The 27,922-nt window shown below is 38.4% G+C and overlaps 1 protein-coding gene across 7 annotated transcripts; it reads right to left on the bottom strand.

Moving 5' to 3' along the window:
* Positions 1 to 71: 71 nt before the first annotated feature.
* On the bottom strand, positions 72 to 27,441 carry LOC132067955 (inorganic pyrophosphatase TTM2). 7 transcript variants are annotated; one of them, XM_059461385.1, is made up of 26 exons: positions 27,068 to 27,397; positions 26,880 to 26,982; positions 26,651 to 26,772; positions 26,009 to 26,107; positions 25,871 to 25,939; positions 25,639 to 25,773; positions 25,498 to 25,566; positions 24,600 to 24,658; positions 24,301 to 24,460; positions 20,991 to 21,155; positions 19,879 to 19,963; positions 18,833 to 19,072; positions 18,655 to 18,749; positions 18,504 to 18,546; positions 17,281 to 17,438; positions 15,748 to 15,858; positions 15,386 to 15,454; positions 15,134 to 15,277; positions 14,670 to 14,744; positions 14,414 to 14,590; positions 14,204 to 14,289; positions 11,971 to 12,025; positions 7,759 to 7,884; positions 7,514 to 7,627; positions 586 to 702; positions 72 to 500 (listed from the first exon to the last, which is right to left on the bottom strand). In XM_059461385.1, the coding sequence occupies exons 1-26, from the start codon at positions 27,182 to 27,184 to the stop codon at positions 435 to 437; spliced, it is 2,859 nt and encodes a 952-aa protein (XP_059317368.1). In that variant the 5' UTR covers positions 27,185 to 27,397; the 3' UTR covers positions 72 to 434. The 7 variants fall into 7 exon arrangements, with proteins under 7 accessions (XP_059317368.1, XP_059317367.1, XP_059317369.1 ...); XM_059461384.1 differs by having other exon boundaries at positions 26,651 to 26,777; positions 26,870 to 26,982; positions 27,068 to 27,391; XM_059461386.1 differs by lacking the exon at positions 25,498 to 25,566 and having other exon boundaries at positions 26,651 to 26,777; positions 26,870 to 26,982; positions 27,068 to 27,395.
* Positions 27,442 to 27,922: the final 481 nt, after the last annotated feature.

Below are 27,922 nucleotides of genomic sequence, written 5' to 3'. Positions count from 1 at the left end.
AGTTCAATTTATTCAAGCCACTTTATCTAGTTAATTAGCAGCATTTCTACCATATAAATAAAGGAAGTCAGTGGATGCTCAACTTTTAAAACTAGAGTTAGCTGGAACCATACATTAAAACACATATAAGTGGCAAGGTCACGAAAATATTCACTTTTGATTAGAAAACTTTTGCAAGATTGATTCTTACTTTACATGACTCGGATTTCATTGAGCAGTTGCAGAATAGTATTTACAGATGTGGAGCCAGAAATCATACATTTAAAGGGTATAAAATCGGAAGTCAATTGGAAGTAGATCAGTCACCCGATAAAAATGTGACGATCACAAAAAACTATGAGATTGTTCTTTGTCAATGCCTGTGGTTAATGTTCAAACGAGCAGTCACTGTTGGTTAAGCTTTAGCTTTGCTGAATCAACTTTATAACCTTTTCCTATTGCCTCTTCCTCTGGTAGAGTGAATAACCAACAAAAGCAGACATAAAAAATGTCCATAGGACCTGTGAGATTACATGATAGAAATTAAGTCAGAATTAGAAGTTTTACAGGGGAGGCACACAAGAAAACAAAGGGAAAAAGAAATACCGTATTGATCATTTGCCATCGTTCAAGCCTTTTAATTCTTGACTGCATGTCTTCAATCACACCATCCAATGGTGAAATCTCTCTACTGGGGGAGGACTCTGAAGATGAACTGCTTCCCTGTTTGCAATACACAAAAACACTAATCAATAAGAGACTGACTAACCATTAGACTTGATTTCACGCAGTAAGCTCAACCCAGATGTTATAACAGTGTAGAAACAAACCACAATGTCTAAGTAGTATGTGAGTGAGCTCAATCAACATACTATAACACTGTAGAAGCATACCATAATGTTAAAACTAGTAGATGAGGGAAATAGGTGGCGCATTACACGAAGGCATATGAGATTCATGAATTAATGGGACGTACGTGAAAGAGCTTCTTTACTGGACAGGGTCAGGCTGTCATCCATATGGCCTTTGCTGTTAAAAGTTAAAACTTCCTACTCTTGTTTTATGTGTTTAGTATGACGGAAAATATTTACCGCAATTGTTTTTCTCCGAAAGATGATTTATTTTCTGGAAAATGATTTCAGCTGTTTGGTTGGACAGTTGAAAACATTTCTAAAGAAAACTTCATAAAAGACAATGATAATTTTAGCAAATCGGATAACGTATTGATGAAAACTTTTACTATATTGATAACAATGTATATTGGTAGGAGCAGTGATATGAAATTAGAAGTTGAGATAGTTGTGAAGGAAAAAGGCTTGCGCCCAAAGTGAGGGAAGTCACTTTAATTTGTTGGAAGGTTTTTCCGTCATACACATCATACTATTAAAATTCCTTGTACCTTTTTGGCAAGGTTTTTCTTTTCCCAAATGGGGAAAGGGGAGGACGAGAATATCGAAATTGAAAAGACTTCATAAAGAATATCGAATCTGAAAAGCTGTACAAAGGCGATGCTTTAACGCAAACTGCATAATCCATTGAATTTTTGAAACGTTAACATATGCTTTATCATGGACGACTCTGCGAATATACCTCAAATGCACAAAGAAAACTATCAAATTTGCATTAGCTTACCAAAAAAGAGAATGGAGTAGGTATTTTAGTAGACCAGGAACTGAGGGATCAAGTGGTAGAGGTTAGGAGGGTGAATGATAGGATGATGACTATTAAGCTAGTTTTAGACGGGTCAACTTTTAACATCATCAGTGCATATGCACCGCAGGCGGGTTAGGGCGAGGACGACAAAAAAATGCTTCTGGAAGGAGTTGGACGAGGTTGTAAGATGTATCCCGAGAAAATATTGATAGGAAGAGATTTAATGGTCATACAGGGGTTACTACAAGTGGATACAACAACTTTCATGGTGGTTTCGACTTTGAGGATAGGAATGACGGAGGAGTTTCGCTATTAGAATTTGCCAAAGCTTTCAAGTTGGTCATAGCTAACTCTGGCTTCCGGAAGAGGGAGAAGCACTTGGTGACCTTCCGTAGTGCGGCGGCTAAGACTCAAATAGATCACTTGCTCTTGAGGAAGGGTGACAGAGGTGTTTGTAAGGACTGCAAGGTTATCCCGAGCGAGAATCTTACAACCCAACATAAGCTGGTGGTGATGGACTTAGATGTTAGGAGAAAGAAAAAGAAGAGGGTGGCATATGATCAGCCAAGGATTAGATGGGGAGGCCTGACTGAGGCCAAAACTCAGGAGATTGGGGAGAAGAAGGTGGCGATGGGGGCTTGGGGGAGTAGTGCGGGCGCAAATAGTATGTGGGCTAGGACAGCTGGTGCATCAGGAAAACAACTAAGGAGGTGTTAGGTCTCGAGAGGTAACTCAGGTAGGCATAAAGGGGACTGGTGGTGGAATGGGGAGGTTCAAGGAGAAGTTGAAGCCAAGAAAGTTGCTTATACGACACTTGTGCAAAGCCTAGATGAGGAGGACAAGAGAAGGAATAGGGAGAAGTCTAAGACTCTGAGAAAGGCGGCGAAGCTCGCGGTCACGGCGGCAAAGACGGTTGCTTTTGAGCGCCTGTATGAAGAGATTGAGCTCAAAGGCAGGGATAGGAAGTTGTATCGGCTCGCCAAGGCGAGGTTGAGGGGGGCTCGTGATCTAGACCAAGTTAAGTACATTAAGGACGAGAATGGCGAGGTGTTGGTAGAAGAGGCACACATTAGAAGGAGATGGCAGACGTATTTCCATAAGCTCTTGAATGATGGAGGGTATAAGGATATCATGCTGGGGGAGTTAGAACATTCAGAGAGTCGTAGAGATTTTGGGTATTATAGGTGCATAAAGGTTACAAAGGTTAAGATAGCAATTCGTAAGATGAGCAAGGGGAGAGCAATCAGGCCAGATAAGATCCCGGTAGATTTTTGGAAGAACGCGGGTGAGGCAGGTCTAGCATGGCTGACTAAGTTGTTTAATGTCATATCTAGGACGACTAAAATGCCAGAGGAGTGAAGGAGGAGCGCTATGGTTTCGTTATACAAAAACATGGGTGATATCCAAAACTGCAATAACTATAGGGGCATCAAGCTCCTAAGCCACACGATGAAAGTCTGGGAGAGAGTGGTCGAGCTGAGGATGCGGAGGGTTGTGTCTATCTCCGAGATCCTAGTTGGATTCATGCCGGGCGATAGACTACAAAAGCTATTCACCTTGTAAGAAGATTGTTGGAGCAGTATCGGGACAAGAAGAGAGACTTACCCATGGTGTTCATTGACTTGGAAAAGACGTATGATATAGTCCCAAGGGAGGTCCTATAGAGATATATGGAGTCTAGAGGTGTACCTGTAGCTTACATTAGGGCTATTAAAGACATGTACAATGGAGCCAAGACTCGGGTTAGGACAGTGAGAGGTGACTCTGACCACTTCCCGGTCATGATAGGGTTGCACCAGGAATTAGCTCTTAGCTCGTTTCTATTTGCCTTAGTGATGGACGAATTGACACGACATATTCAAGGAGAGGTGTCGTGGTGTATGTTATTCACAGATGACATAGTTTTGATCGATGAGACGCGTGGTGAAGTTAATGATAGGCTGGAAGTTTAGAGAGAGGCCTTAGAGTCTAAAGGTTTCAGGTTAAGCAGGACTAAAACGGAGTACCTAGAGTGCAAGTTCAGTGGCGTAGCACATGAGACGGAGGTAGAAGTGAAGATATAAGAACAAGTCATACCCGATAGAGAAAGCTTCAAGTATCTTGGGTCCGTAATACAAGGAGATGGGAAGATTATGATGATATCACACATCGTATTGGAGCGGGGTGGGTGAAATGGAGGCTTGCCTCGAGGGTATTGTGCGATAAAAAGGTGGCGCCAAGGCTTAAAGGAAATTTCTACAGATTGGTGGTTAGAACAGCATTGTTGTATGGGGCAGAGTGTTGGCCAGTCAAGAATGCCCACCTTCAGAAAATGAAGGTAGGTGAGATGAGGATGCTCAGATGGATGTGTGGGCATACTCGGAGAAATTCGATTAGGAACGAAATTATACGCGACAAAGTGGGAGTGGCATCAGTGGTAGAGAAGATGAGAGAAGCAAGGCTGAAATGGTAAGGAAGTGTGAGAAGTTGGCGGTGGCAGGAGCTAGGAGAGGTAGAGGTAGGCCGAAGAAGAACTGGGGGAAGGTAATTAGACAGGACATGGTACAACTTTAGCTGACTGAGGACATGACCCAAGATAGGAGGTCGAGGATTAGAGTAAAAGGGTAGAAGGTAACTACGTGTTGTCGACTTCTGTGTGGGGAGGGAGGAGGCGGGTCTCCTCCAACCTCTTTTAGTAGTAGTATATCAATATCACTTAGTTTCTTATTCCTTGATGTGTATTACTATTTGTTGCCACATTTTTTCTGTATCTTGTTATTTTGCTATCTCTTTTCTGACATTATTTGTGCCAGATACTTTTTCTGAGCCGAGGGTCTACCGGAAATAGTCTCTCTACCTCACACAGGTAGAGGTAAAGTCTGCATACATCCTACCTTCCCCAGACCCTACTTGTGGGATCACTCTAGGTTGTTTGTTGTTGTATACCTTTTGATAAACTAGCCGACCCAAACTACTTTGGGATTAATGCATAGCTAATTGACTTTTGATTAAATAATACTTTCTAATTGACTTTTGATTAAATAATACTTTCTTATTATAACCCTCATATATCTATACAAGTAGATGATAACTTTAATTTATTCTGGTTGACAGTTCCGTGCAGTTTTTCTTTCATTAAGTACTCTTTTTGTCTGCTTTAGCCTTGACCTTTCATATCAAGTTAACCGTCATTGATGCTAGAAAGTGCTAATTTGCATACTAAAAGAAGTGCACAAAGATGAAATCCTATTCCTCCATTTTCGTCCAGTTTTAAACTTTTCCTTCATTTTCGTCCAGTTTTAAACTAAGGAAATATTTCCTCAATTTCAAAAGAAAATGACAGTTTTGGTCACTCAAACAAGTTAAGATCGATTATATGGGTCTTTGCTGACCATGCTACTCCATTTAAACGCATCGCATGCCAATATTATTAAAATAAAAATATAAGACACTAAAAATTCTTTATATATATATTTTTTAAAACCGGTAAAGTTGTATTCCTCAGCATTAAGGACATGCTGGCGACCTCCGAAAAATTGTTAAGAACAGCCTAGGCTACTTACAAAGAACCTAAAAGATCTACTAACTGTTCAGCTTCTTCTATGCAATGTTCTTTACACCAAAAATAAAATGTAGCAATGCATCTTACTTTGACTTTCTGGATGCTGTTAATTTTATCTTCAAAATCTCCACCATTTCTTCTGACTCTTACTGCCCCCTCTCCTAATCCAGCAGCTTAGAAGATCTAATGTATGCTCAGGCATAGTCCATTTATTTTTACTGACATATAAATCTCTGAAACACTAAACAACTCCTAAATAAGCATGACGTAAAGTAAATAGAGATCTCCTATATATATCTTATTCTTCCATTGTGCCTTATCTTTTGCTAAATTTGCACAGATCCCAAGAAATTGTAGGTCCTTCGAGACAACTTCATTCCAAATGATTTTGCATCTACCTTCTCCCCATTTATGACCTTTTTCACCATGGTTTTACATCTACATATCGGTGCATTTGGCGGTCAACGCAAGACATGACCATACTATATCACGCGACATATGTGCTACTCAAACCTTTCTCGTGAATGTAATCATTTCTAATCTTGTTTAATTTTGTATGACCGCACATCCATCTTAGCATCCACATCTCTACGACGCTCATCTTGTGGATGTATTGGACTTTAGCCGTTCAACACTCACCATATAACATTGCTAGTAGACATCCTTCTATGACACAACACCCTGGTAGCATTTCTCCATTTCAACCATACGGTTTTGATTATATGCGTACATCTTCATTTATCATTCCATTCTCTTGAGACAATGAACCTAGTTATCTGAATTGTTTGCATTTAGGCATCGCAATCTCATTTAATCTCATCTTTTATTATGTTGGTTAGCTCATCCATCCAAGGTTAAGAAGTACGAGCTCAATGTTGATCTATGGTGTAAACCCAAGGTTATGGAAACCTCGTTTGTATTCCCTACTACTGTTCTCAAGCTAGTGACAGCTCCATCATGTCTTTTATGGCATTTATATATTTATGAATTTCTTTTTTCTCAAACACCCACCAAAGGACCTTTGTAGGTACTAGCCATTTGGCACAGTTTAACCCACTTGTGATTTTTTTTTTTTCTCCAAAGTTGATTGGGAAACAAGCCACAGGCGGCATTAATGATACACCGAAGGGCAATTTTGAAGTTTTCTTAGTACCCTAATGAGTACACCCTCGGTCCTAAAAAGTGATGATATTCGAAGTGCGAGGGTCAATACATCTTATTTTGCTATTAATTCGGACATCAATTTCAAAAGTGTTTCAGATGAACTTAAAAACTTAGACATGCATAAAAGGTACTACAAAGTATATATGACAATTTCTATATTTTAAAATATTTATAATATTAGAAAAGCCAATATTTACTGTTGACACCCAAGATAGTAATTGTACCATTCTATTTGGTAAAGAGGGAGTATAAGACCCAAACAATAGATAAAGCCCCATCATACCTCAACATAGCAAAAAAACATCAGCGGTTCACAAACCAAAGCAATCGAGGAATTGGCAAGTTCATAGCGTTAAGAAAGGACTGAGGTGGGGTTTTAACCAAAAATTGAGCAAAAAGACAAATCTGCAAAATTCTTTTATAGTTGGAGGAACATAAATGAAACAAACAATGCTCAAGGTTTAAAGCATAAAAAACCCCACAGTTGAAGTACCAAAAATGTTAATTACCATATTAAAAGAAAAAGAAAAAGTTAACGAAGAAGCAGCTTTATATAGTTTTGAATGAAAAGGAGAAATAATAAAACAAAACAAAACAAGATAATGAAACCTCATGGATAGCCTTGAAGATTTTCAAGCTTGGAGGAAGACAGAACTATCAGCAGAATTTCTAGTGCAAACCAATTTCAACAACCATTCTTCTTTAATTAAGAAAAACCAATTCCAACAACCATGTCCAGACTATCGTCCAAGGCAACCAGTGGACCCTACCATCATTAATCCAACAGCCTAATCAAGTTTTCAGGTTAAAGGTTAAGCCAAATTTTGTATGTTATTTTTGAGCTCCTATATTTGTATCAAATGCTAACTTGAGCCAATTTCCATTTTAAGTTAGAAGAGTCAAAAATAACACAAACGGCATAGTTAAACACAGAATGTTTCTCAGCAAATGCATGAACAACGACGAACTCAGAAACAAACGATCGACGTAAATATTGGCCTCAACCACTTCCAGCTAGTTACTAAACCTAACAGGAAAGACCAGTAGATTATCATGTATATAAGCAAGACCAAGCCTCAGTGCTTGCGAAGCTCCCATCTACATTCATCTCACATCAATATATCAATCAAGAGAAACCAAAAAATTGAGGTATGCCGGCCCACCAAGTATGATTACCTGAGATTGTATGTATTCCACAAGTTCTTGCAACCTTGCTGCCTGTTGGGAATGGATACCACTTGAACTTCCCTCTAATGCAGGCAACCTTTCTAGAACTAGTTGAAGATAACTCTGTGAAGAAATTTAGAAAAGTAAGCTATCAGTTTGGACTGTTTCTGACATAAGACAGAACATCCGTCTGATATACATATCAATGTCAAATCAGAAAAAGAAAAAGAAAAAAAGAAACCGGAAGTCAAAACCTTTGTAGTATATGAACCATCTAGTTTGAGTGTTGAGCCAGCAGCCGCCACAACCTCTTTATTGACCCCTTTAATTTGTATGTAAGGACTAGGCACATCTTGTAGATGATCAACCTCTATAAGAATCTGAAAAGAAGAACCCTTTACTTCCACAGAAACCAAGCCGCATAAGTGTTAATGCATGAAAAAGTGTATCTAAATATGTAATATCAACTATATATAACACGAAGAAACAAGATACGGAATGTGTTAAGGGTTTAACGTTGAAACTAATTGTGCAGGAGATAGAGTGCAGCATTATTAGTAGGAAAACATAAATTATCAGGAATCAGTCCTGAAGCACATCGGATAACAGTTAAATCAGCTACGTACCCACAACAAAATTGCTGTGAAACACCTAGGCAGACTACTGAAGACCTGCAGTAGCAACTAAAACCCCCCATATCAGTAGTCACATAGGGATCGTGACTCTGTACTATATATGCTACAGGCTATAAAGCAGTCACTGACCATCCATCTACTTCTTGGATAAGCATTCAAATAAATATTGAGTTTAGAAAACTATGACAAAATAGTGAGGAACTCCACAAAGATATAAAGCTGAAACTGATGAAAGAAGTTCTAGAGAAGCTTATTTGCCTGGCCATCCATCAATATTTCTGGAGCAAGGTAGAACTGATTTTCAAGGAGAGCAAGCTCTAGACAGGCTCAAATTGTACTGTGAAGAGGAAGAGAATTCGGCTTGATTATTCCCTCAAGCAAATATTTTTTTTTTTTTTTCTGATGACAAGGGAACCCGCAGCCCGCTACCCTTCGGGTGCACACAAGGTAAACCCAGCTACATAAAGTAAATCAAGCGACATACTATATTTACACATATTCTAGAATATTCACAAGGATTTTATCCACACCCCCCCCCCCCCCCTCCCCTCTCTCCGGAGCAACAAAACTTGGTGGTTGCTTCATATATACCTCATCCTTGAGATCCCCATGAAGAAAAGCATTTTAATATCCAACTGAAAAGATGAGCTCTACCAGTCTCTCCTCTTTTTGATTCCTTGAACGTCCAGAAACAAGTTTCCATTCAATTCATCCCAAAAAAAATAAGGCTGGCTACGGACCCGACTTTTTCATTACTTTAAGGTGTTAGAGGACAACGGAGAGAAATCTAGATTAAAAAAAAAAAAAAAAAAAACCAAGCAATCTTAGCGACAGGAGAGAAATCTTCCATTCTTAGGTACGGTCGCCAGTTTTTAGTTGTCGTGAATATATTATGATAAAACTTTATCACTTCATTTTTTATCTCCACTTGGTCATCAATTCTTCCCTCTCTACCAGCAATTTATGCATGGGCTTGTACCTTCGGTGGAAAAATCTGGTGTTTTTATGTCCTTAACCACAAGCATCTTAATTTCTACCTCCACAAAGTTTTATTGTAGCTATATATTCTTGTTCCCCGATGATATCTTTTTTGACAGTTTTGTGATAAATCTCCGAAATCTTCCACTTATTCAATCACTGTTAATTCTTTAATTCTTCCAAAATCTTTTCTTTTATAACCATGGTGTCTGGGCCAGCTTGCGCGCACAACGACTAATTCCACGGGATACCTGCCACCTCCCAACAATAATAGGTACCATGTAACTTTGTTCACCAAGGCTAGGACAGATGGGAGTGATTTTTCATTCTCTCTTCTAGTCTCCTAAAGTCCTCTTTGTTACATCTTCTGATGACTGCTTTAAGTAGTTTCAGGTTTTGTACAAGGAGGAATTCTGGTGTCACCACTCTTATTTTTGTTGATTGTCTTCATAGTATTGAGCATATCTTGGTGACTGCTCTGCCGGAACAACTCCCTTTTGGGTGACAACACTTCCTATATCCAACCATCTTTCTCTTTCAGTGACCAAAATTTATCTGCTGAGATCCATCTATCAGAATTTTCGAGAGATTCAAAACTTTTTAAATGACCGTCTGACATGCCTTCTATGAACCATTCAGCAACAACTTGTTTATTATTTCTGGATAAGCAAACTTAAGTTGATTCTCCACTTTGAGTTGATGGGATGAGTTACAGGTGTTAGTGTGTTATAATGTTAAGAGGGTCTTGCACGAGACAGTTTCAACATCGCATAATGCTTTTGTGGAGGGTAGACATATTCTTGATGCAGTTTTGGTGGCTAATGAAGAGGTTGATACGAGAAGAAATCAAGGTAATTCGGTACTTTGTGAAAGTTGGATCTCAATAAGGAATATGACCGTGTTAGCTGAGAGTTCCAAGATTTCAAAATGATGAAGATGGGTTCTAGAGTTAGATGAAGTTGGATCAGATATTACATATGTAGTGGTACGTACTCAGTTTTTGTGAATGGCAACCTATGCGGATTTTTTGGAAGTTCGAGAAGGCTTAGACAGGATGATCCTTTATCTCCCATGTTGTTCATTTTGGTTATAGAGGAGCTGAGCAGAATGATGGATAGAGCTGTAACGGGTCGATACTTGAGGGGCTTCACTGGTGCTGTTGGGGGAAATAGCAATGTGGAAATTCTCACATCTATTATTTACGAACGACACTTTGGTGTTTTGCGATGCTGACAGGTCTCAATTGGAATATTTGGAGCATGTACTAACTTGGTTTCAGGTGGTGTCAGGTCTAAAGATCAATCTCATAAAGTGTGAATAATGCCAGTTGGAGAAGAGAATATAGTGGCTTTAGCACAGGTACTGAATTGCAAAACTGGGACTCTTCCCACTACCTAAGAACTCTATTGAGTATCCCCACATATTTTATGTCTTTGTTTCAGGCGCCGGCTAGCATCAACGGAAAGTTGGAAAGACTTCAAAGAAATTTTCTTTGGGATTCAGCAGATAGAGCAAGGAAATTTCACTTGGTGAGGTGGGAGAGCGTCACAACTCATAATTGTTGAGGAGGGCTTGGGGTTAAGGATCTAAGGGTGTTCAATAAGGCCTTACCAGGAAAATGGTATGGAAATTTAGGATTGAGTAACATGCTTTGTCGAGGGAGGTAGGAGGTCAAAAAATGCCACTATGCTTTAGGGATGCGGTTTGAGGAGAAATATTTTGAAGGTATGGGAAGAGTTTAGTGTTAATGTGACATTCCGACTTGATTTGAAAGGAGAGTGAGTTTTATGAGGGAGAAGGTAGTGCAAGGATAACACTTTGAGCATTATTTTTCCAAACATTTACGGTATCTCATGCCAAAAGGAGTTAACAGTCCAACAAATTCGAAGATTACAAGATGGAGAAGTATTTTGGGATCTGAGATTTAGAGAAACGGATTTGGGGGAGAGAGAGAGAGAGGGGGGGGGGGGACAAACACAGTACACCACAACATAGTCATGATGTATGGACATGGGGGTGGGGGAATAATGGAGTCTTCCGGTAAGTCCTATTATGAAAAGCTTTTGAATGGGGAGGAGGCTGTATTTCCTTATAGTTCAATTTGGATCCTGAAAGTACCAAGAAAGGTGTGTTTCTTCACATGGCTAGCAGCTAGAGGGTCTTGACAGCCGAAAATCTAAGGAAGAGGAGGGTCACTTATCTTAGCTGGTGCTTCATGTGCAAGTGTTCGGGTGAAGATGCTAACCACCTACTCATTCATTGTCTGATTTCATCAAAATTATGGTGGAAAATTCTTCGATGGTTTGGTATATTATAGGTGATGCCAAGTACAGGGGAAGAGCTAATGTTCAGTTGAGCTATGGTTTTAGGAGAAGAAGCAGGGCTTGGAAGTTTGCATCGCGAGCACTCTCATATGCAGGGCTCTCCGCATTTGAGGGCGTAGAGATGGATTTTGTTCAGTTAAGAGTAGTATTTTATCCCTTATTTCTTTTTGGTGCACCCATAAAGTTCTTTTATGTATAGAAGATTGGGCGGCGTTCGTAGAAAATCATCTCTTTCTGTAGGTTTTCTACTTTTTGGCATACTTCTTGTTTACGAGCATTTTTTCCATACATTAATAATATTTGTTACTTTATCAGAGAAAAGTGTTTAGCATCAAGTGTTATTACTAGGCTGGTCTTTCATCAGTTTAAGATGTACATTGTATCTCACGCATAGAGATAGGTGTCTTGTATTCCATGATCATTTAAGTCATCAATACATCTTCCTTTTCTCTTATTTCCCACAGAAGACAATAGACAAGTCTTTAGTGTGTTTCCGTATGATAAAAGAGTATCCAGAAACTGAGAGTACCTTCCCATCTTGGTAGATATAAGCTGAAGCTTCAATATACGCGACTGCTTGATACCTGAAATCAAAAGTTGTGAAGCATAAATATTTGATTCAAATTATACCAACTAGGAAATAACCTACAAAAGATATAACTGCAGATTAAGAACCAATTCACATTTGAATTAGTGTTAAGTTTACCAATACTTATGAGAGAGAATAGACATAAAGAATTTTATTTACTTGTGGAGGAGGTTAAGGGTGTTGTTCGCAGGATGCGCAGGGGAAGAGCTACCGGGCCTGACGAGATCCCTGGGGAGTTTTGGAAGAGTGCGGGCAGGGCAGGTTTGGAGTGGTTGACTGGGTTGTTTAATGTTATTTTTAAGACGACGAAGATGCCTGAGGAATGGAGGTGGAGTATGATGGTTCCTTTGTACAAGAACAAGGGTGATATTCAAAGTTGCAACAACTATAGAGGGATCAAGCTGCTAAGCCACACTATGAAAGTGTGGGAAAGGGTGGTGGAGATGAGGGTGAGAAGAGTTGTGTCCATTTCAGAGAACCAGTTCGGATTCATGCCGGGGCGCTCGACTACAGAAGCCATTCATCTTGTGAGGAGACTAGTGGAGCAGTATAGGGAGAGGAAGAAGGACTTGCACATGGTTTTCATCGACCTATAAAAGGCCAACGACAAATTGCCTAGAGAGGTTTTATGGAGATGCCTGGAGGCTAGAGGTGTACCTGTAGCGTACATTAGGGCGATCAAGGACATGTATGAGGGAGCAAAGACCAGGGTAAGGACAGTGGGAGGTGACTCGGAGCACTTCCCGGTGGAGATGGGATTGCACTGCAGGATCGGCTCTTAGCCCATTTTTATTTGCCTTAGTGATGGATTGTTTGACGCGGCAAATCCAAGGTGAGGTGCCATGGTGTATGTTATTCGCGGATGATATAGTCTTGATTGACGAGACACGCAGCGGAGTGAACGCTAAGCTGGAGGTTTGGAGACAAACTCTGGAGTCTAAAGGGTTCAAGTTGAGTAGGACCAAGACAGAGTACATGGAGTGTAAGTTCAGTGACGTGACCAATGAGGCTGGCGTGGAAGTGACGCTTGGTACCCAGGCCGTCCAAAAGAAAGGAAGTTTCAAATATCTTGGGTCTATTATACAAGGAAATGGGGATATTGACGGTGATGTCTCACATCGTATTGGTGCAGGGTGGATGAAATGGAGGCTCGCTTCAGGAGTGCTGTGTGACAAGAAGGTGCCACCAAAACTTAAAGGCAGGTTCTACAAAGTGGTTGTGAGACCGACTTTGTTGTACGGGGCAGAGTGTTGGGCAGTCAAGAACTCTCACGTCCAAAAGATGAAAGTTGCGAAAATGAGAATGTTGCGATGGATGTGTGGGCACACCAGGCGAGATAGGATTAGGAATGAAGATATCCGAGATAAGGTGGGAGTGGCATCAGTGGAGGACAAGATGCGGGAAGCGAGACTGAGATGGTTTGGGCATGTGAGGAGGAGAGACACAGATGCCCCAGTGCGGAGGTGTGAGAGGTTAGCTATGGATGGTTTCAGAAGAGGTAGAGGTAGGCCGAAGAAGTATTGGAGAGAGGTGCTTAGACAGGACATGGCGCAGGACATGGCGCAGTTCCAGCTTACCGAGGACATGACCTTAGATAGGAGGTTATGGAGGACTCAGATTAGGGTAGAAGGCTAGTAGGTAGTCGCAGTTTTGATATATAGTCTATTGTCATTTGATGCTTGCTACTATGTGTTGTTTCTTGTACTTCAATTATCTTATTTATTTGTGGTAGCTACTGCTTCCTTGTCTCAGACTGCTCTATCATGACTTGTTCGCTTTCTTTAGTTTCATTTTCATTTTGCTTTGAACTCGTGTGCTTATCCGACCTTTTCTTATGTTTTCTCTTGAGCCGAGGGTCTTCCTGAAACAACCTCCTATCTTCCGAGATAGGGGTAAGGTCTGCTACACTTTACCCTCCCCAGACCCCACATTGTCGGATTTCACTGGGTATGTTGTTGTTGTATCACCATAAGAGGAAAAAAAGTTAAGACAAAGCTAGGCCCAACTATTGGTGAGAAAAAGATAGATTAATGCCCTGAATTATTGATACAAAAATAGTATACACATTATCTGCCAAAACTAAATGAAGTTATGAGACATGGAAATGAAGGGATACGTGATGCAAGAAATGGCCTGATAAAAACTAGCTTCTATTGTCGAATATTCCACATACCCAAGATTAAGGAGTCCTGCAACAGTACTAATGCTGATATCGAAGTCCACTTTCGGCTGAATAATATAATTTCCTTCTCTTATAGGCTTCAGATGTAGCAGTAGAAAACATAAGCCAGTATGGTCAAGCATTTGCACATAATATTCAGCAAAAGAAACTGTACAGCATGTCCTTTGATGATTACATTTGTATGAATTTCAAACCACACACCTCGCGTATTAGCAATGCGAACCTTCCTTCACATATTCTGACTCTAATGGAATCACTCTCTGTTAACTGGCCATTGGCAGGTATTCCAGGAAGTCGCAAGTATATATCAATAAAATTCTGGACGGAACTACATATCTTGGTAGGATCAAGAATTCTCAAAATGTCTTGATATGCCACCTGTAAAAAGTTCGCTAGTTAGTGCAACAAAAGGAAATTAGTCTGGGTCCTTCCTAGTAGCAGACAGGAAGCAACTGACCTGTTTATTGCTTTTCAGCACAAACAATGAACTCTCAGGGGAGAGCACAGGATCAAAATCATTCCTGATTTTTAGCTGAAGAAATGTAAAGGCAAAGCACCATGAATATTACTAGGAATTTACTAAATAACAGATAATGAGATTTCTATTGCCATTTTATGTCAAAAGCAGTTGTAATTTACATGATATTGCACAAAACTTATCTCATGCACCATTACTTGTTACAAAATATAAAGTCATTCACACCATGATGTAATTACATAAACTTTCACATTGTAGCCATGCAAAACTCACATTATTAAGAGTTGATGACAAAAGAACAACTACTAAATTTCTAGCAGTGAATTCTACTTGATTTAGATGATCATTAAACTCTGAAGCCCATTGTATTTCAAAATTTAAACTATCAAGTGAAAACTATGTAGGAAATGTGAAAAGTAAACATATTTCCAGAATAGACTAACATGTGCATGAACAAGATGTGGTTCAATGTACTGCTGGAACATTGGAAATACTGTTGTCATAATTTCATTTTGGGACATAAAGCAGCCAACTCTACTTTTGTCTCTTTGAACTCGAGAAAGAAGATGTGAATGAACACCTCCAACCTGTTCCAAAACAAGTAATAAGATCATTGGTGATACATTTCTTAGCTGAATATTTATAGAAAAGTGAAGCAAATTCAATATTATCATGTGTAACATCATCATACTTACAACAGCAATCCACAAATCCAGTGATTTTCTGATGTCAGGGTGCAACGCATAAACGCCTTCAAAGATGACCTAGCCAAATTAAGCAGACCTTACTCAGCTTGCCTAACTACTATAGAAGGTTAAACAGCAAAAAACAATAGCTAAACCAACAGTAAACCTCACAACATTTAGAAGGAAATCAATTTTGACCTATATCATCTATTTTCTTATTTAAATCGTACAGAGACTTACTCAGTAAAAGTAAAGAAAAAAAATACATACACCACTCATTCTTTTTCGTGTCTTTTTGTTCTCTCTCTCTCTCTCTCTTTTTTTTTTTTTTTTTTTTTTTTTGGGGGGGGGGGGTGTTTGTATACACATACCACTCCACATTCTTCAGAAACTTCAAGCTCCTTGAAGCCAGTACGCACGCCTGTTTCAAGGTCAAAGATAGGTACTTTCGTTCTTCGGCAATTTCTGATGTCACTTATATTCTACAAATGGCAAAACAAATTCAGGAATTGAGAAGCATGGGCAGGGAAGGACAAGTATACAGGACTAGCACAAGTTATGCCAAATACAAGTACTCCAAAAATTTTACCCAAAAGTAAGACTTCCAAAATTGTTCACTCATCTCAATGAAATGTCAGGGTCTTTTTTGAAATTAACGAGGTCTCGGCCTTTTGACTAAGATCAAGTGCAGTATCTGCTCTCATCATTTGTTTTCTAAAATAAGTACTACAATATTTTTTCAATGTAAGTAGAGCCTGCACCGGATATTATAAAGTGAACAACAAATTACAAGCTTCCTGAAAGGACTGGACAATCTCAGTGCAGAAGATAATTTCAGAAACAGAAGAGAGTAGGTCTTTCCGCTCTTCTATATATGAACTACAATGCAAGATGAGAAACTAACATTTGGCCTTATGTGTTGGATCTATCGCAAAGACAAAACCAAATGAAAGTCTTGGTTTTGAAGAACTTCTCTGTGCCAAATAAAAGCTCTCATTAACTGGAGAAAAATGTAAGAAAGATATGTTTGTAACTAAGACAACTAATGAATCCCAATACCCTAACAAATCCCCCTTAACAGCATATAGAAGATTTAAAAGGCCATTCATTCTATTCATTGACATATGGAAAAGAAGAACAGACATGTTATATAAGTGATAACCCGCAACAAGCAATGTAGAGGTCGATAAGAAAGTTGAAGTTCCCAATCCAATGATTCCCAATAAAAAGCGAACTCTAGCACCATAAACCATTTTTACCAATATAGGGATCAACTTAATGGCACATGAAAGCATTGATTTTATGTTTACTTCTATAACAAGTTTAATCAAATTTATTGAGCAGTCATGAAAAATCCCCAAGGATTTTCTCATTGTACTGATCCACTAATCCGATCTTTTTTTAGGAAAGGTAACAGAATCCACTAATCCGATCTAGGTTGAACCATATGTTGCTTGTCCACCGATTTGGAGATTACTGTTTTGACTCTTTCAGTTAGCACCTTATAAATTATCTCATAAAAAGAACCAATCAGGCTAATAGGCCTGAAATCTCTCAACTCTCTGCCCCATTTCTCTTTGGAATAAGAGCTAATATAGGATGCCCAGACCTCTTCCATTTTAAAGGATCTTTGTACTCATTTATGCAGGGACATTCGACAAAGTTAAACTCTGGCCCACATCCACATGACATTTCCCAAAGCAAAATCCTAAGACTTGAATTCCTTAATAACACAATTTATCAATCTATTTGAAGAACTTTGGTAGGGAAAAAATGAAAAAAGAAAAGAAAAAGGACTCTGTTGGTAACCTTATTCACATTCCATCTTCATTCAAAGTAACAAATGAAGCTGCAATTTCAAGAAAAGATTACAGAGCAGAAGAGAAGAAAAGATGATGTTGTACCTTTGACAGCAAACCGAGATCAAGCGAGCTAAAATCATCATACTTAAAGTCCTTTACATGTTCAGACTTGTAATAGCTTTCAAGGGAAACAACTTCACAGCCAACAATATTTGCCATCTTACGAGCCAAACTCGTTTTCCCAGATCCGCTCGGACCTCCTACAATGGCAACAAAAAGCATGGGAAAAAAGGGAGGCTAAATAAGATGCTACTAAATATAATAGCTTGATTTTTTCTTTTTGATAAATAATGACAATTTTGACTGAAGATATCACTTCTCAACATTTATTCCTAACCAAAGGATCCACTAGCAGTACAGCAAAAACTATATTTACTAGGAACCAATAACAGGAATTAAATTACCATCATAGTCAAATGTCATTGTTTAATAACTGCACTTTATGACCGAACTAAGACATTGATATTTTTTAATTAGGGAAAAGAAGCATGTTATCCCTTTTGGTTTCTAAAACCAGCATATTGCCTCCTTGTGGTATGGAAATTAGCTAAGAGCCACCTTGTGGTATTGAAAACTATCTGTCGCCTCACCCTCTTACATATTACTCCCTCCGTTTCAAAATGTTTGCCTGGTTTTGAATTGGCACGAAGTTTAAGAAAGTAAAGAAGGCTTTTGAATCTTGTGGTATTAAATTAAAGATGTGTAGAATGTGCCAAAATGTTCTTTAATCTTGTGGTATTAAACATGCCATGTGGAAAGTTGGAAATAACGAGTTGCTGAAAAGGAAAAAGGCATTCTTTTTTAAATGGATTAAAAAGGAAAGTAAGACAAACATTTTGAAACGAAGGGAGTAACATTGATGACATTTTTAATGCAGTAACTAAGATAAAATCTCTAACACCCTCCAAAAGCAATTCTCTTCTTTTTGAGAATACAGAATAGCTTGATATTTGTCCACTTCATATTATTCTATCTTGTGAATATTTAGATAGTTTGATGATGATTTATGGAAATAGAATGTGCAGTTGCAGTTTAGGCATGAGACAGGAGGTGAAATGGAAATTCCAAAAGCTGTATAAGGGTAATGACGCTTTTTTTCCTCTTTATGTATAGCTAACAAGTATTTTGAACATCATAACATCCTTTGTCCAATTTATTAGTGTAACAGTTCTGGATAATTGAAAATCACGGTTACTTCTGCTAAGATGAATTTCAGTATATTTGGGAGAGAGGGTGAGGAGAGAGAACTTTGTTGTTCATTGTACCAATTCCAACTATAACTGGAAGACCCTTGTTCTCCACCAAAGCCTGCAAAAGAAACCAGTAATGAAACTAAATTTCTGTTTGTGAAAAAATGAGCAGATTTTCTCAGAATTCGATGAAAATATTAAAAATGGCTGATCACATAATATGAACCTGGATTGCTTGAACAGAAAGAAGTAATCCTCTGTCTAAATCATATGAATCAGGCATGGGAGCAAGCTGCACAGCGTCCCTGGAAGAAGTAGGATCTGTTGCTGTTTTATGAGTGGAATCGAAACAAATAGACAATTGGTGACATGATCACTGCTTGCTGCCAGTAAGACAAACATACCCATAACAGAGCCATGAGCAAGTGCTGGATCTACAGAGACAAAATGCCACGTTGCTAATACAGGTTCCATTTTGGACTTCGTGGGGGAACGCGTCCAAGGCTGAGATAAATCTTCTAACGGGTTAACCAAGTTTGAACTAACACGAAGTGGCTTTGGAGCTGTGATTAGCCTCTCTTGGTTACTAGCTAAAACAGCATTAGGTGCATTAGACAATGGCGGTGTATTCAGACGTGGTACCCCTGCGAGTGCAAAATAATTTATCAGAATGCAAATATCTGATTGTTGAAGTCACATCACGAATTATGTACAAGAGTCTCACAGTCATCCTAAAGTTAGTCAATAACCAATGAAGGTGAATTTTTGCCATGTTTAAGTTTGTGGATCCCAAGAAGCATAATTAGGCAACATGCATTAGCACTATCCATGATATTCTAGCCCGTGACAATAGCAGGGCTGATAGCTTCTTAGAATTTGCTTATACTATCCAATTGTTGGAAAGAATTATCCTTTTTTACCATTTTCCTTGGGAGAAATATAAATTTTATATTGCTGGATAGACCCCTGCAAGCCAAGGAGATAGTAGATAATACATGTCATCACCCCCTCCTTCCAAACAAGAGTTATGTCACTGACTTTCTCTGCTTGCAAAAGGTAGGGTTTTAAATGATGCCACCATAAGCATGCAATAGTCAAAATATTAGAAGGTGGAATTCCCTCACCCACCATAAATTTCCTAAGAAAATCCCTGAAAAGAAATACGCTGCTTGTCAAATTGTCATTGCAAATAAAAGCTACACCAAAATCCAAATATAAGGAAGCCCTATCTATAACATAATGTTCGAAAAGATAAAAACCTAATAGCTTAGCCACCATAATCAAACTCAAAAATCTTTTATACATTCACAAGCACTCTGGATTCAAGTTTCACTATCTCAGCAGAAAAGCCAAATCATTACTATAACTGACCAAGAGTTCAACGAATTAAATTTTGTACAGATAAAGTGGGAGAAACAAAACAACAAAGAAACTGCATCTAAGAGACGACCTTTCCTCTCCAGAATCATCTCTAGATATGATTTAGTAATCCAAGGTCCGTTAACACCCATCCTTGATGCTTCAGCTCCAACCATCTAAAAAAGAGAGATGTCACCAAATAAACACTGAACTAGATAGACTAGAACAAACTGATAGACTAGAACAAACTGCAATAGGTTAGAAAAGCAATCTTTGAGACAAACTTCATGTGATTGTCCAGAAGTAACAATTTTGTCAAAGGCACGCTTAAGCCCTGAAGCAAGGCGCAAAACATGTTGAGTGCTTCGCCTCGCTTTATGAGCGCTTCAGTGTCTTCATCAAGGCTCTAAGGCATAATTTCCCTTGCAACCCTTGTTAGCCGAGCTGTTTTCTTCCGCCTAAAACCTCTCCTTATTCGGTTGAGCTAGCATATGCTTCTTCTTTCTCTTCCTCGCTAAAAGAGCAAAAATCTTTCTTTCTACTTGTACTTTCCCTCTTATTCTATAATATTATTGTTTATTCTGTTAGGTGATCACTAATGAGCGTTATCCTGAAGATGCGACACTAAACAATTGATATTTCATTTTATCGTAAGAAATTTCATTTGCTTTCTCCATATATTTGTTATTCATACTTATGATTATTTTTTTTTTATAACAGTTATGTCCGGACTAGCTCTTGCGCACCTCGACTAATTCCAGGGTATACCTCCCACCAGCAACAGGTACCAGGTAACTTGTCCACCAAGGCTAAAACACATGAGAAGAAATCGCCTAGTGTTTTGTCTGTACTGGGAATTGAACCTGAGACCTCAAAGTGTTCAACCACTTCATTGACCACTAGGCAACACCCTTGGGTGCTACTTATGATTATTAATCTTCCACTACACACACACATTTGTATTTTTTTCTCCATTAGCGCCTTTTTCCAATAAAGCCCACGTTTTGCGCTTAAAGTTCCAAAGGACCTTAAGAGTTTTTTTACGCTTTTCGCTTTTGATAACAACGAGAGGTAACAAAATGAAAAATGGCATACAATATTATTTTCATCAAAGTAAGACAATACGAAGACAAAGAAGAAGAATACTACGGGTTAATCATCCTAGAAGCAGGAACTTGAGAGAGCAAGATAAAATATACATACCTTCCGATTTATTCCCCTCAAAACCAGATATGTCTCGCCAAGAGTATCGATTGTTTCCAATGAAAGTGAGAAGTTGCCCTCAATAACTGATGTTGATGCCCTTTTGTAGCTCACTACTACATTATATCCCAAAGCCAGCAACCCACCCAGAGTCATCCGCCCAACCTAAAAAAAAAAAAAATCAATATAGTAAGAGGAAAAACAACGATAGAGGCTTTTAGGCCATACACAGAAAGGATTACGCTAAGAAACATTGACATGAAATATTAAGGTGACTAATAAACCTAGATCATTAGATAGAGAATATTAATGATAGACAATTCATTTTGAAAGAGATTTATCCTGACTTCAATGAAGTTCATTAGGATCACTCTAATGTAATAAGCAATTAAGACTACATCCTTTACCACAGTTCGCTGAACAACATATCCACGAAACAGACAATTCTGCAGACCTTTATTAATCATGAAAGCTTTGCTGCAGTTGAATAAGTCTAATATATGATCAGTCCTTAGTTGCATCTAATTGCAAGTGGTGACTACACTATTCCTTAGGTTAGAAGTTAGAAAAGGCTCCTCTTCAAGCTATTGCAAATATTTAAAACGCACATAAAAGGAAAATGTTTGTGTAACCAATTGGAAGTTGACAAATTAACCAATCAACTCCTGCATGCAAACTCATGTTCTAATCTTTTTTTTTTTCTTTTGTTGTTTTTAATCAAGCAAGAAATATATTCATTTATACTGGAAAAATCTCCCATATACAGAGGTATACAAAAAAAGAGAACCAACAAAACTAAATGGTTCTACAAAAGATATCCATCCTTCAATACAAATAGGTTCCTTCGATAAAAATAGGTAACTCATGGGTGCACCAAAAAGAAACTAAGGATAAAAGGCTATTCTTCAAACGTATAAAGTTAATTCAGTTCTATCAAAAGCTCTCATACTTCTCTCTCCAAACTACTCACATAAGAGCTAAAGGAGTAATATCCCATGCCGTGTCACTTCTTTGTCTTCTAAAGCTCCAACTGAATAAAGCGTCCTTCAACGTTCTGGGCATGCTCCCCGATAATCCAACCCATCTCAAGACTTCCCACCATAATTGTGATGTAACATGGCAATGTAGAAGAAGGTAGTCTACATCCTCACCCGACTTTTTGCACACAACCCCCCCCCCCCCAAAAAAAAAAAAAAAAAACACCAACATAGGTAATCCTTCTTCCTTAAGATTGCTGCTCTAATTGCCAATCACATGAAGAAACTTACTTCTCTTGGCGTCCCAATAAACAATTTTTTTGGGAAAAGCGCCTCATCTCTAGCTAGCATCATAACATAATAAGACTTAATTAGAAACAACCGCCATTGCCTAAGTCCTATCTCCAGGTAACCCGACTTTCTGTTGATAGGGTTTGCTCATAAACACTTCATGTCGCAAACGCATTCTGTGAAGTAGAAACTGTCTCGTCCAAGACCTTCATTAGTCTATTTGCAAGCACCTTAGAAAGGATCTTATAGATGTTTCTCACTAGAGTAAAAGGTCTATAATCTTTGATACTCGTTGTTTCCTCCTTTTTGGAGTGATGACAATAAATGAAGCATTGACGATTCTCACATATTCTCCGATCTCTTGGAAAGCCGCCACCGTAGTCCACCCAAATTGGTCTCCATTTTGCCTCTTCTTTAAATAAACCTTCATAGAACCCGACTATAGCCTCTTTTACTTCCTCCTACCCCCGGAACACCACCCTATCTATCTCCATCGTCTCTATAAAATTTCTCCTCTTATGAGCCACCGCTACCCTATGAAAAGAAATTGTATTAGGAACACCTTCCTCCAGCCAACACCTTTGATTTTTATCTCCAATTGATCTCTTGAGCTATAGCTAAAGTAGCTAACTCCATCATCAATGCCTCTTTTTCTCCTTCTCTCTTACCTCTAACTCTCTCCCCCTTCTACCCTATCCAACTCCCCTAACTCATTCATGATCTCCCTCCTTTTCACCTCGACCCTCCCAAAACCTCAGTGTTTCACACCCTTTTTTCCTCTTTTAACATCTTCAGTTTCTTTGCTAGAAAAATTAAGGCTTATCCCCCACCGAGTAACTGTTCCACCCGCCTGTTACAGTGTTACTCTATCTCTGAGATTTGTTGCTTTCAACCACATATTTTTTAATATGAAAAGTCTTTTTATATTTCTTTCTCTAGTTTCAACTTTCACCCAACATGATAAGAGAATGATCTAAGATCAAGTCAAGATCTTGATGTGGAATCCTCAGATCTAGCCCAAGTGAAAGTGGTTTTTATCAAAAGAAGATCAACAAGAGAATAATTATCCATAGCAGTTTCTCCAAAAAAAAAAAAAAAAATCAATAAACTTTGGGAGCGCTCCTCCATGGCCCTAGATAACACCGTACACCCCATCCTTTCCTTTGAAAATATGATGGTATCAAAGTCCCCTCCTAACACCGGGGGGCGGGGGTGTATCCCATTCCATTAAAGAATTAGGCATCGCCCCCAAAAATCCCTTTTGTACATTCCTCCACTGGCTCGTACATCCCCCAAAATTCCTACACCTCACCGCTTCCTAGATCTCTAATGTGAGCCTGAGCCGCACTCATAACACTCCACTTTCTCTACCTCCAACACCTCTAACTTTGTCTCATCCCATAATAATAAATGTCCCCTGCACTCCCTATTGTCAGGATAAAATCATATTTCATCCACGCCCTCCCCAACAAAAACATCGGTCATTGATCACCTCCAATTTAGTTTCATGAAAGCATAGTAGATTCGCACCCCATTCCTTAACGATCTTAACCATCAACAATTTTTTTTGCCTTCCCCCCTTCCTTATCCTCTTCCACTTTACCACCCAACCATTTTTACCATACCTCTTCTTGTATATGGTAAGTGGTAATATTTGCCAACTTATTACTACCTTTTACTATGGTTTTTCAGTTAAAAAATGATCAATTGAGACAAGAAAGCTAATGAATTGTGATTAAGGCTTAGTTCTTTTTACACTTACACAGTTACACTAGGTTTTGGTGTTTGCTAGAAGTCCCTTTATTCAAAATAGGGACCTTTTTATGAAAATAAACTTGTATATATATAAAGTATAAGTGTGAGATTCGGAGAACCTCTTACTTAGAGAAACCTCCTTTTCTCTTAAAAGACAAATTGTTTAGTATTGGGAAAAAATGGATCTAGATAGAATATACCCCATATAGATGATTTGTGTAACTAATCTTAACTAGATTAAAATTGAGGCATAGATCATTAATTGAATATCAAAATAAACTACTTACCTCAAATTCAGCTTTGGGCCGAATGATGAAATTTTTGTCAACAATCCGTTGATCACCCAGAGAGAGATAGTATCTGATACCCGATTGCCGTACCTTAATCCAATCATTAATGCGTGCTTCTTCACTTGCAGATGGAGGTCTTAGGTACATCTCAATAAAACTATGAAAAAACCTCCAGAAAGTCAGTTGTGACTACCATTTACAACGAAAAGTGCAAGCACAATGGAGGAAATAGTTCATAGAATTTGTTATGGCAATAATGTCGCACTGCTAGGTAGAACCTAGAGTCTAGAACTCACTTGTCAGCATGTGCTTCCTTTCCATGAAATACATGAGATGCATGCTCACCTTCGATTTGCTGCACAAGGGAATTTAACTCAGAGCCAGATTTATGTTTCTTATACAAAAAAGCAGCCAGTATATAAAGGTAGAGTGCTCTAAGGAACCATGAAAAGTTCAAAAAACTTAAACAGGAATCTTTCTTGGATTACACCATCAAACAAGGGGACACGCTTCTTCATAATAAAAATACAGGTTGAAAAATGAATGATCTCTAAGCAGCATGCTCCTTTATTTTGGGGACAGTAGTCTCCCAAACTGGAGGTCTTTTATACAAACAAAAACACTGCCTCCTGAATTATCAGATTAATCCCCTAAGCTGGATAGGTTATACATTTAATGAGTGATTAACTTGGTATCAATAAAAGTTCTAAAAGGCCATATGTAGCAAACAAGTTATTCATAGAGTCAGTCTGTGCTACATGAAGAACATAAGTTAGATGACAGAACGCTAAGACCAGGAAGTAGAAGATCATAACATGAGTGATTCAGAAAGAAGCCTATTAACTGAACACACATCCGTGAATGATCAAATGTATAATCTGCACATAAAACCATGTGCACATCCAAGGTAAAAGGAACAAATCAGCTATAGAAAAACTATTATTATCATTGGACAGAGGGTGAACTACCACCCAACACCTGCTTCATGTTAAAAATTGCATCAATAAATACTTAACAAGATTTGCAATTGTATCAGGGCCAGCAACACTGAATACACAGATGTCAACAATCATGTCAACATGACATTTCATATTAAGGTAGAAAGGACTAGACAATCTCTCGCGTAAAAGTAAGAACGCATACCATTAAATTCCATAGAGTAACATTTAGAAATTAGAAGTGAGCCTTACACACCTCACTTTTGCATTTGAGCTTGTAAATTGGCTCTCTAAATGATGAGACAAAACTGTTGTTAATTCTAATCTGCATAAGTACATAGGGAATTAATAAAATTTTGCAAGAAGACAAATTAGCATAGGAGACTTCAAATTTTACCTGAGCATGATGAAGGTCTGGTTCAATATGCTTCCTGAACAGAGGGAAAATACTGTCGATTAGGGAATCCAGCGGGCAAGATTCTCCTATATCGTACTGAACTTTAGAAAGAAGACTGAAGTGAACACCGCCAACCTAAGTGACAGGCAAACAGTAACTATTTGTATGAGTCATATAGAAGTAAATGCTCCATGGTTAAACAGAATGCAGCGTGAAAAGATATGGATTTTACCACAGCAACTCGTATATCTAGCAAAGACCGTAGTCTTGCGTGCAAAGCATAAGCACCATCAACTATTACCTATAGAAACAATGATCATCAAAACATAGATTTAGAAAGGACTGGGAAACAAATAGTAAGCATTCTCACCACTCCTGATGAGCTACTTTTTATTGCTTTGGTACCAATACGTCTTCTCCCTTGGAAATCAAACACTGGGATAAATGTATCACGACCATTTATCAGGTCCTACTCAAACAGGAAACAAATTTTAAAGTGATCAGATAAAGGACCACAACACAGAGAGATTAAACTGTTCTAAAATTATTAGGCCAATTGACCGATGTATTCCAAGGCTGCTGGCACTGAAATCTACAGACAACTGAACTTTACAAAAAATCCTATTATCCTAAACCAAAAAAGAAAAAGTAAAAACTATGTTTGGGCCTCAGAGCAAAGAGGTGATATACATTTAACCCAATAACAACAACAAGAACATACCCAGTGTATTCCCACAAGTGAGGTCTGGGAAGGTGGTGCGTACGCAGCCTTACCCCTTGGCTCAAATAAAGCAGTTTAAAAACAAGTTTGAAGAGGAAATACCATAATGAAGAACAGATACATACATTTACGCAATAACAACAACATACCCAGTGAAATCCCACAATGTGGGGTTTGGGGAGGGTAAAGGGTACGCAGACCTTACATAATGCATGTTTCCGATACATACATTTACCCAATATCAGTTAAAATTCATGTTTAATAGGTATAGACGGAAAAAAAACACAATACCTCAAGATTGTTGACAAGAAGATCAAAGTCAATTAAATCCATATCATTGCCATCGTCGACTCCAGTGCGATAGTTGTCCATTGAGACAACAATACAACCAATGACAGATGCAACTTTGTCCGCTAAGCTTCAGAAATGATTGAATTTGACATGATTAAGTAGGTAGGTAATTAGTAGTAATGGATAAAGCTTAGGATGCAAAGAGAGGAGTATGTATACCTGGTTTTACCTGAGCCACTTGGGCCACCAATGCCAACAGTTACAAGACCGTCCTTCTTAGAACGAAGTTCTTGAATAGATTTAACCAACAAGTAATAGCCATGATCAAAGGACTGCAACATTTCAAAAAAGATATGTCACGTGCCACAATATCCAAGTGAAAGCAAAAAGTTATGGAAAATTGGCAAGTATACATACGAGGTGAAGAGGAAGAGATTGAAGAATGGAAGGAGAAGAAGAAGAAGAAGAAGTTGAAGGCTGCTGTTGTTGCCGCCCTCCTTCTTCAAATACTCGCTGCACCACGTCATCATCCATAACTCTTTTGGGGCAAACCCTGATAACAAAATCGATTGAGGAAAAAGGATCTTTGATTACTTTTTGTGGGTTTGCTTACTAAAGTAGTAGTGCTAGTTTTGTAGAATACAATGAAACATTCATTCAAGTTTTCTATCTATGTATGCGTGTTCATTTCTGAGTTTTGGTGTACAAGACTCTCCCTCCCCCTTGTCTCCCGATTTAGCATTTCAACGTATTTTGCTGTTTAATTACCCTTCTCAATAATTTCCTTTCTTTTTTCTTTTTCTCATAGAGTAAAGCAAAAGAGACGAATTATTCCATTTTCTCATACAGTTAATCTTTGTTTTTTACAAAACTCAAAAAAAAAAAAGACAGAAGCAATTTTTTATTAGACAAACGAGGGTGCAAATATAAATGTCAAAAAAACAGTTACAAATTAGAAATTCTAAATTAAAATATATGCAAATTATTCAACATCTAGACACGAAAAGGAATATATCTAGTAGTAAAAGTTAACAGGTAAAATAAAAAATAATAGCAGTTCACCGCGGTTAATGAATGTCTATGTGACCCCTAACCTGATGAAGCGTCTAAGCCACTATTCATACGTGAGATGTTTCGTTTCAAACATCATACGGAAATTAAGTACTTTTGAGTTCTCAAAGAATATAATGACTTTCAATTTTAACGTCATGTTATTAGTCATTAGATGTTAGAGGCAGGTAAGTACTGTTGACACTCAATTTTGTCCCTCCA

This window comes from Lycium ferocissimum, chromosome 8, assembly GCF_029784015.1.
Source record: "Lycium ferocissimum isolate CSIRO_LF1 chromosome 8, AGI_CSIRO_Lferr_CH_V1, whole genome shotgun sequence".
NCBI lineage: Eukaryota > Viridiplantae > Streptophyta > Magnoliopsida > Solanales > Solanaceae > Lycium > Lycium ferocissimum.
The sequence above is the reverse complement of the archived record's forward strand: the minus strand, read 5'-3'. Positions and strand labels throughout refer to the sequence as shown.